Raw genomic sequence first — 9,950 nt, forward strand, 5'->3', positions numbered from 1 at the left:
GGGCGCTTGGGTTTACCGGCCAGGTGCCATTGCTTCCTGTGTGGCACATCTTGCCCACATCTGATGGCTAAGTGGCAGGCCCCTGTTCATCAGAACCTGCCATGGCTCAGTGAGGCCTGCTTAGGCCAGGGCACAGTCCCAAGGGAGAGGGCCCAGACCTGCCCGCAGGTGTGGACACAGGGTGTCGGCCCAGCATGTCCCACATGGGCCCCTTTGCCTGGGGCCTCTGGTGACAGGTCCAGGCCTCTCCCCGCCCTCGCCTTGGCCCCTGCCCTGGCCTCGCCCGCACCAGGAACTGGGAGCGCGGCTTTCTGTGCCAATCCTGCGGCGCCGCAGGCACTGGGGGCTGGCCGTTCCCTCACCCCCTCACTCCAAACCGGTCTGTCCAGCCGTCCACCCCAAGGAGGGGAAGCCTCCTGCCCCACCTCAGCACCCCAAGAAAGCCAGAGTCCAAACGGGTGTAAATAAAAGGGGAAATTTACTTGGAAAAGGGGGCAAAAACGAGGAGGTCAACAGGTGTTGGTGGCGGTGCCAGGCACAGTGGCGGCCTTTCCTGGGCTCAGGTCTCCCCGGCCGCCTCAGGGTGCTTCTGCCGGAGGTGTTTGTCCAGGGTGGCTCGCAGGCCAAAGGGCACATGGCAGTGAGGGCACTCGAAGCGGGTGCTGCCAGGCGTCATGCCGTGCATGCGGCGGTGGCGGTTGAGCTTGCTGCTCTGGGCGCAGGCGTAGTTGCAGAGCTCACAGGTGTAGGGGCGCTCCCCGGTGTGCGAGCGCCGATGCACCGTCAGGTTGCTGCTGTTGGTAAAATGCTTCCCACAGAACTCGCAGCTGCCCCCGGGCCCACGGCTCTTGCCCCCTGACTTGGGCATCTTTTTGGGTGATGCCTTCTGGCTGTTTGCAGGGTCAGTTCTCTGTTCTGCGGTGATGGCTCCCCAAGTGTCTCCACCAGGGCCGGCTTGAGCCCCACTGCCAGGAGCCCCGGGTTCTTGGACACCTGCTGTGGCGGCGGCTCCAGCCCCCTCACCACCGCTGCATGGGAGGGTGCTGGCGGGGGCAGCGGCATGGGCAGCCGGCTCCGGAGGGGCCGCAGAGGCCTGCTCCTGGCTGGTGTCGGCCATGATGGGACTCTGGGGTGGCACCTGCCGGTGGGTCTTCTTGTGGCGGTTGAGCTTGCTGCTTTGGGCGCAGGCATAGGGACACTGGTCGCATGCATAGGGCCGCTCGCCTGTGTGCGAGCGCATGTGCACCTTGAGGTTGCTGAAGGAGCTGAGGGTCTTCTTGCACACGGGACAGGTGGGGCTCCGCCGGGTGAGGCCGCTGCCACTTGCACGGGGGCTCTTGGCCTCAGCTGCTGGCCCCACCACTGCCGACACGGCTGCAGCCACCTCGGCCAGGCCCAGGAGTGGGGCCTCTGGGGCCTCTGATTCTGTCTGGTAGATGGACAGTCCATGGTCCCACTGGGCGTGACGCAGCAGCTTCCAGGCCACTGTGAACTGTTTGCCACAGCGCAGGCAGCTCAAGGCCTTTAGCTCCTCTCGTTCTGGTAAGAAAAAGAGGCAGAGTGTTAGTGTGGAGAGGAAGGAGTCATGGGGGTTGCAGTTCACAGCTGCCAGCTGGACACCTTCTGTGGGACAGGCACTCCTGCAGGGGCCAAGGACTTGGCAGTGACAAGACACACACACTCCGGAAGGACCAGGAAGCTGATGCTCAGAGGAGTGGACACGAAAAAATCTGTGGAGTGGGTGCTGAGTACCTGAGGCTTTGTGTTTGAAAACCATTTTTTTTTTTTTTGGAGACAGTCTCGCTCTGTCACCCCGGCTGGAGTGCAATGGCTCAATGCAAGCTCTGCCTCCTGGGTTCACGCTATTCTCCCGCCTCGGCCTTCTGAGTAGCTGGGATTACAGGCGCCCGCCACCATGCCCGGCTAATTTTTGTATTTTTATTAGAGACAGGGTTTCAACGTGTTAGCCAGGATGGGAAAACCATTTTTTTTAAGACAGTCTCACTCTGTCACCCAGACTAGGGTGCAGTAGTGCACTCTCGGCTCACTGCAACCTCCACCTCCCGGACTCAAACTATTCTCATGCCTCAGCCTCCCGAGTAGTTGGGATTACAGGTGCCCGCCACCACGCCTGGCTAATTTTTGTATTTTTAGTAGAGATGGGGTTTCACCATATTGGCCAGGCTGGTCTCAAACTCTCCGCCTCAAGTGATCCTCCCACCTTGGCCTCCCAAAGTGCTGGGATTACAGGCGTGAGCCACTGCACTAGGCCATGTGTTTGAAAACCTTTTGAAAAGTTAGGTTGGCCGGGCGCGGTGGTTCAAGCCTGTAATCCCAATACTTTGGGAGGCCGAGGCAAGCGGATCACGAGGTCAGGAGATCAAGACCATCCTGGCTAACATGGTGAAACCCCGTCTCTACTAAAAGTACAAAAAATTAGCCAGGCCTGTAGTCCCAGCTACTTGGGAGGCTGAGGCAGGAGAATGGCGTGAACCCAGGAGGCGGAGCTTGCAGTGAGCTGAGTTCGCGCCACTGCACTCCAGCCCAGGCGACAGAGTGACACTCCGTCTCAAAAAAAAAGTTATGTTAATTCAGTGAGCGCTTCCTACATGCTAGGGGCTGAGCCATGGCTCATAGCCCAGCTTTCCCTCAGGACAGGAAAATAAGATCACCATTTTCCAGACAGGAAAACTGAGGCACAGAGAGGCATTTTCCCAGGGCGGCACAGCTTGGAAGGGGTAAAGCTGGGATTTCAATCCAGACTGCTGGGGGAGGGGGAGAGGGCAGAACAGAGGCTTGCTTTTATTTGCTTTAAATTTTTAATTTAGCATTTTTTAAAGAGACGGGGCTCTGCCACGTTGCCCAGGCTATTCTTGAACTTATGGCCTGAAGTAATCCTTTCACCCCAGCCCCTCAAAGTGCTGGGATTACAGGCATGAGCCACCATGTCCGGCTGGGAACAGAGGTTTTTTAATAAGATTTTTGGTTTAGGCCGGGCGCAGTGGCTCACATCTGTAATCCCAGCACTTTGGGAGGCTGAAGCCGGTGGATCTCTTGAGGTCAGGGGTTTGAAATCAGCCTGGCCAACACGATGAAACCCTGTCTCTACTAAAAATACAAAATAGCCAGGCGTGGTGACGGGCACCTGTAATCCCAGCCACTTGGGAGGTTAAGGCAGGAGAATCGCTTGAACCCAAGAGGCAGAGGTTGCAGTGAGCCAAGATCCTACCACTGCACTCCAGCCTGGGTGACAAAAGCAAGATTCTGTCTCAAAAAAAAAAAAAAAAAAGGAATTTTGGTTTAATAAAAATAATTTTTAAAGTAATTGAGATAGCTGGGCGTGGTGGCTCATGCCTGTAATTCCAGCACTTCAGGAGGCCGAGACAGGCGGATCACCTGAGGTCAGGATTTTGACACACAAGCCTGGTCAACATGGTGAAACCCTGTCTCTACCAAAAATACAAAAACTCGCCAGCCATGGTGGTGCACGCCTGTAGTCCCAGCTACCTGGAGGGCTGAGGCCGAATCACTTGAACCTGGGAGGCGGAGGTTGCAGTGAGCTGAGATTGTGCCACAGCCTCCAGCATGGGTGACAGAGTAAGACTCCGCCTCAAAATAATAATAATAATAATAATAATGGGGATAGCTACAGAGAAAGCTTAGTGGCCACATAGTAAACAGGTGGTAGTGACCTGGGTTCCCCACCCTCTACATAGATCTCAAATTGAGAGCCCCCAAACCTGAACTTGGATTTTTATCTGGACCTTCGGGGTACTCTCAGAGGACACTTCCTAACTGAACTAGCCTTTCCATTTTTCAAATTCTAGAGTCTTGGATGAGACAACCTTTGTGATACAACCAGTCCCGGGTCAAGAACACAGGCCTGGCCTGCACTCAAATTCAGACTTCTCTGCTCCCTAGTTGTGTGACCTTGGGCAAGACATAGTCCTCTATGTGCCTCAGTTGCTAGAATTCAGGGACCCTAGAGATCCCCTCCCTTTCAAGAGTGGTTGTGACCTCGCTTGGGGAATGGTTGAGAGCTTAGGTCCACATAAGCGCTCAAACTGCAGAGCCTGTGAAACCAAGGTGCCCACGATTCTCCAAGCCCTGCAGTGTTTTGTTCCAGCAATTCTATCACAGACCCTCGCTCCCTCGCTCGCTCACTCGCCAGGCCACTCTCCATGCTCCAACTCTAAAGCCGATTCAATCAGTCACAAGCCCCTCCTCTTTCCCACCACCAGACCCTCCCTGGCCCAACCCTAAATAATTCCTTCTCAAAAGTCTCCGGAGGGCAAGGGGTGGGGGCTGGAAATTAGGTTTGGATTAAGCCCTGCAGCCAACACTGACCAAAAGCTCACCGAGGGTCAAGTGCCACGTGAAGGATTTTAATTCCCTCCCAAGAGGAGGAACCCTGGTGTCCAGCACCGGGCAGCTCGCTCAAACCAGGGGATTCCCACCGTGCAGTGCTGGGAGATTCCATCACCGAGGGAAGCCAGAAGCCCCTTGCCTGGCTCGGAACAGTTAGCTGTACTAGCACCTCAATCAGAATTGACAGACAGGAGGAGGTGGCAACCTCCCCATTCCAGCTGGCCTCCACTCCCCCTCCCCCCGGCCACTGCCCTCCCCAGAGGTCCCCCCCTACTGCCACCCTGGTCCAGCCACCTGGCCAGTTATTTCTGGCCAAGGGGAAGGAGAAGTGAAACCAGGTTGGGGTGTGTGTGTGGGGGGCAAAATCCCGGGCTAGTCTTCTGGGGCTGGCCACACCCTGTAGGCGGCCCTCTTTCCCTGCCCAACCCCCCTTGCCCCCCCTTGCCACCACCACCACTAGTCCCTGCCCCAGGACGGGCAGGCCCTGGCCACGCCTAGGCTGCACCCGATGGGAAGCGAGAAAGGGGAAGTAGTGCTCAGTGCCCTGCCGTCCAGCCCAGTCCCTCTCCAGCAGGAAGCCCAGCCCTTGAACTTGAGAGGGGGACTGCACCCGGCTTTACTCACCTGAGCCCTGGCCGCGGCTGGGGCCTCTGAAGAGCTGACAGCCCAGCTTCTTGTGGTCCATGAAGGCAGTGATGGCCTCCAACGGGAACGTCTGCAGGCAGCGGCCGCAGGTCAACAGATCTGGGTGTTTGTCGGTCCAGGGCTGGCGGTCTGCAGGGAGGAAGCGGGTGGTGAGCGTGGGGTGGGGCCAGGATGGGGGCTGAGGGTGCCGAAGGAGAGGGGAAACCGAAGGTCAGAAGGGAGCCTGGGGGGCAGGACGGGGCGAAAAAGATAAGGCAGGGCGAGGGGCCCATGCCCAAAGGGAGGGGTCCCACCCGAGGGTCAAAGGTAAGGGAGGCTGGGCCCAGGGCCCGGGGCGCTCACCGGGAAGGTTCGGGGTCAGCGGTGTCCACAGAGTCCACGGGTTCCGCGCGCCGAGGGCGAGAAGGGCGGCCCCGGAGGGCATGGGGCCAGAGGAGTGGTGGGGTTCGCCGCCGAACCGCCCCTCCGAGGACACCTCCTTCGGGGAGAAGGATCCCAGTCTTGGGGCCTGTTGGGACCGCGCGTCTGGCTCGGGCTTGAGTTCGATGACGAGGTCCTGCATTTCCATCTCGTCGTCTGGGTTGGCTGCGGGCGCGGGCTCTACTCGGCGGGGCGCGCTGCCGGCCTTGCGGCGGGACATGAGTCGCGGGCCGGGCGAGCGGGCGAGCGGGCTGGCGGGCGGGCGGAGGACGCACGAGCGGAGGACGCGCGGACCGTGCGCGCTCAGGTGAGTGACTGCGGCGACCCGCTGCGAACTCTTACACGTGCTGGCCGGGCCCGTGGCTCCGCCTACCAGGGCGGGGCCTGATGGGAGGGGACCGAGCCGCGCAGCTGGGGCCCTGCCGGCGGCCTAACTCAATCTAGGCAGTGCCCCCTGCGCTTGGCTTAGTGACCAAATTTAATCACACCGAATTCCCACAAGGCATTGAAACAGCTATCCCTGATCCCATTTTAGGGCGGGTGAAACTGAGACACGGGATGTCCACACACCCCCCCAAGGGAGAAAATAGTCGGTCACGTTTGTTATTAGGTGCTTAATAGTAATCTGGGCTATTTCATTTAATGCATTACAATAAAAATTCATTTTGCAAGCATTCACTGAGTGCCTCCTGTGCGCCAGACTCTGTTTGAAGCACTGGGAATACAGGAGGGAACAAACAGACGTTTGCCTGCACGGAGTTTAGACGGTGGGGGAAGACACTATAAACATAATTATGTAAAATATAGATGGCCTTTGATGATGACCAGTGCCATGGAGCAAAAGAAAGCTGGAAAGGCGGAGAGGGTTACTGGGGTTGAGGGATTCAATTTTCTCCCCTGTGCTGGGAAAGGGCACGGTGGATCTGAGGTTGGAGGGAAGGAAGCCAGCCAGTGGACCTGGGCATTGAGGAATTACAAGGAAAGGGAGAGGCAATACGGGTTGGGAATTGAGTTCAGTGAAAAAATGGGGGCAGATCCAAGCAATCTTTTGATCGCTTTAAGGTCTTTTGGTTTTCCTGAGACTGGAGCCTTGGGAGGGTTTTGAGCAGAGGAGGACTGTAATCATACACATCAACTCTGTTCCTAGACCAGAAGTCGCCATTAAAACCAAATAGCCAAGCAGTTCACCTGCCTCCACTCCGCCTCCTTGAACTTCCCTCCCCTAAGTAGTTCTCTCTGCTCACTGTTTGAAGTGGCATCAACACCCTGCCCCACCCTCAATCCCTGATGAGTATTCTTTCCTTCCTGGCACCGACCGCATGGCAGTATGGAACTGCTTGTGGACTGTCCTCTCCCCCACCCAATGCAAGCCCCCTGAGGTCAGGGCCAGAATCTGTTCTCCCCCAGCTGTCCCCAGCCCAGATGCTGATTTCAGATGCTGATCTCTTGGAATTCTGCATTGTTATTCAGGTCGGGGCTCCATTGTCCTCCTGAGAGCAGAGGGCCCTGACCAACAGTATCTAAAGTAGCCCCACCCTGCTGAAGGCCTTGCAAATTACACTCCATGACCTCCATCTGTCCCCAGTCCCCTCTTGGATCTCACTTCTCCATCTGTCAAAGGAGGTAGGGCAGGTTGGAACTAGAGGGTTATCTGAGGTGGTTTCTTCAATCCTGCCTCCTCTGATCACCCTTTTTTAAAAAAAGTAATTTTTAAATTTTCAAAAAAATTTTGTTTTTAATAGAGACAGGGACTTGCTTTGTTGCCCTGGTTGGTCTGAAACTCATGGCTTGAAGCGATCCTCCTGCTTCAGCGTCCCAAAGTGCTGAGATTACAGATGTGAGACACTGCACTCAGCCTCAGACCACCCAATTTTAAGTTCCATGGAACCCAGCCACCCACCATCCCATTGCCCTTATTTTACTTTTTTTTTTTTTTTTTTGAGATGGAGTTTTACTCTTGTTGCCCAGGCTGGAGTGCAATGGCACGATCTCAGCTCACTGCAACCTCCACCTCCGGGTTCAAGCGATTCTCCTGCCTGAGCCTCCGGAGTAGCTGGGATTACAGGCGCCCAGCTAATTTTTGTATTTTTAGTAGAGACAGGGTTTCACCATGTTGGCCAGGCTGGTCTCCAACTCCTGACCTCAGGTGATCCACCTGCCTCAGCCTCCCAAAGTGCTGGGATTACAGGCGTGAACCACCGTGCCCGGCCTATTTTATTCTTCATACATCACTTTGATCAAACCCTGAAGGATCTTGTTTACGTATTTGCTCGTTTTACCCTATTCTGTCCCTTCTACCCCCACTAGAACATGGGTTCTAGAAGGCAAGATGGGAGTCTGTTTTGTTCATAAATACAGCCCCTACTCGTTCATAGTTAAGTCAACAAATATTTATTGAGTACCTACTATGTGCCTGATATTCTTTCAACAGATATTTGCAAAGCATTAAATTGTGTACCTGGCACTAGGCCTTGGTGATCTAGTGGAAAGCAAACGCCCACAGGATCCCTGCGTAAATAGGACCCTGCATGGAGAAAGTGAATTCTGACTGGGCCTGGAATAGGGAGATTCATATTCCCACTCAAGGCCTCAGTTTCCCCCTTTGTAAAATGATACTGCAGGGAGAGCTGGAGGACAAAATGACCGCCTCTGATCCAGCCCAGCTACTTTCTTCGTATGCGGCATCTGAAACCATGATCTCCAGGTTTCCTGTAGAGGAGCGGGGGTTCCCACTGGAAGCGAGGGGTAGGAGTGCCTGCGTGTAGGGGGATGGGGATGCAAAGACCGAGCTCTGCCCTTAACCCAACAGGGAGGAAGTCTTCCCCTCTCTGAGCCTCAGTTTCTTCCTGCCGCAAATGGGCATCCCAGACGCCCCCAACTCGCAGGCAGGAAGATCGGACCAAAGTGCTCCGCAAAGCCGCGAGCCAGCCCGCGACCACGTGGGGCAGTAGCGGCGGCGCGGGCGGAACCCAGGCTCCGCGGCTCGCGGCCTGCCCGGGCCTCTGCAGCTGGGACGCCGGCGGAAGCGGGGGCGCCAGTAGCCGCGGACCTCGGTGAGTACAGAGTGGTGGGGGGTCGCCGGCAGGTTCCCTCTCCCCGGCCCCAGCTCTGGACGCCTACCCCAGTGCAACGCCCGGAGTAACGGAAAGAGGCAGGACCGCGCCTGCAGCGCCGGCTGGAGGGACGTTCTGGTCCCCAGACGCTAGTATCAGGGACTGTTTGGCGATCGCCGGCTGCGGGAATGCCCCACGCGGGTGGGGTGAGGAGAAGGGAGAAGGCGGAAAACTCCTCCTCCGGAAAATAATAAATGGCCACGATAACAGCAGCATCGGTGGCAGTCATCCCGCTTTACCTGGAGCGGAATCGCTCGGTCTGAGCCAGGAGGTGGGAAGAACGTCCAGTCCGAACGCCCAGGGCGGTGTGGGGAGTGGACGCCTGGGGGCCGGGAGGACCTGCTTAGTATAAGAAAAGGAGAGCAATGGGTGGTCAGGGCGGAATTCAAAGGAAACTGACCGACCCCAGGGGAGAAGGGGAGGGGAGAGATTCTGTGCTTGGGGTTCTGACCTTCTCGGGTGGCCCCATTTAACTAATTTGCATCAAGATTCAGCAGCCGATGGTGTGTGTATGTGTGTGTGTCTGTGGACACGTCAGCACCTTGGTTAATTAATTAGGTCTGGTGGCTTCTCAGTTGACAACTCAGCTGGTTCCCCACCCTGGCAATTGTGAAGAGTTGGCCAAATGTTTGTCCACTGAGCTGATCTCTTCTCTGGATCACCAAGGCTACCAGGAGAGAGGTCTATGAAACCCTTGCCCCTGCCATTGACCTAAGTTTTGGGCTCTTGAATGTAAAAGACTAGTTTTGCAAGTCGTGGGGGATGGGCTTGGGCATTTTTCCCTGAAACCTTCGGAAATCCTTGCCTTGGAGACTGAAAGGATAAAGGCCTCTGGGGCCAGGTCACCAGGGAGAATGGATAATGCCTGCCTCTGCCCTCCTGGGCACACCCTGTGTGACCTTTCTTTAACCAGTTTCTTATCAGGTTACACCTTGGCTCCACAGTCTGTCTTTCTGCATGGGGCACAGGGGAGGGCCTGAGTTTGCTCCCTCTTCCTCCACCCTCTAGCTCGCACCAAGGAAATGATTTTTTTTTTTTTTTTTGAAACAGAGTCTCTGTTGCCCAGGCTGGAGTGCAGAGGGGCGGTCTCCGCTCACTGCAACCTCCGTCTCCCTGGTTCAAGTGATTCTCCTGCCTCAGCCTCCCGCGTAGCTTGGATTACAGGCATGTGCCACCACACCCAGCTATTTTTTTTGTATTTTTAGTAGAGACAGGGTTTTGCCATGTTGGTCAGGCTGGTCTCAAACTCCTAACCTCAGGTGATCCGCCCCCCACCCCCAGCCTCCCAAAGTGCTGGGATTACAGGTGTGAACCACTGCACCCAGCCCAAGGAAAGATAAGACCTGCCAGCTTCACTGGCCACTTTACGAAAATGGGGATTGCATCAATATGACCAAATCTCCC

The 9,950-nt window shown here is 56.2% G+C and overlaps 1 protein-coding gene across 1 annotated transcript; it reads right to left on the minus strand.

The window, feature by feature from the left end:
* Nucleotides 1–461: 461 nt before the first annotated feature.
* LOC105478531 (zinc finger protein 296) lies at nt 462–7,497 on the minus strand. Its single transcript, XM_011735927.2, has 3 exons — nt 5,356–7,497; nt 4,993–5,142; nt 462–1,539 (listed from the first exon to the last, which is right to left on the minus strand). The coding sequence occupies exons 1-3, from the start codon at nt 5,651–5,653 to the stop codon at nt 560–562; spliced, it is 1,428 nt and encodes a 475-aa protein (XP_011734229.2). The 5' UTR covers nt 5,654–7,497; the 3' UTR covers nt 462–559.
* Nucleotides 7,498–9,950: the final 2,453 nt, after the last annotated feature.

Source organism: Macaca nemestrina, chromosome 20 (genome assembly GCF_043159975.1).
Source record: "Macaca nemestrina isolate mMacNem1 chromosome 20, mMacNem.hap1, whole genome shotgun sequence".
In the NCBI taxonomy this organism is placed as follows: domain Eukaryota; kingdom Metazoa; phylum Chordata; class Mammalia; order Primates; family Cercopithecidae; genus Macaca; species Macaca nemestrina.

What these genes read in the sequence shown, in the direction of transcription:
- LOC105478531 (XM_011735927.2), bottom strand. Translation starts at nt 5,653, where the DNA reads ATGTCCCGCCGCAAGGCCGGCAGCGCGCCCCGCCGAGTAGAGCCCGCG. An exon ending in GCTGACCCCGAACCTTCCCG is followed by an intron (nt 5,143 to 5,355) that starts GTGAGCGCCCCG and finishes TCCTCCCTGCAG; the next exon opens with ACCGCCAGCCCTGGACCGAC. An exon ending in CAGCCGCGGCCAGGGCTCAG is followed by an intron (nt 1,540 to 4,992) that starts GTGAGTAAAGCC and finishes TTTTCTTACCAG; the next exon opens with AACGAGAGGAGCTAAAGGCC.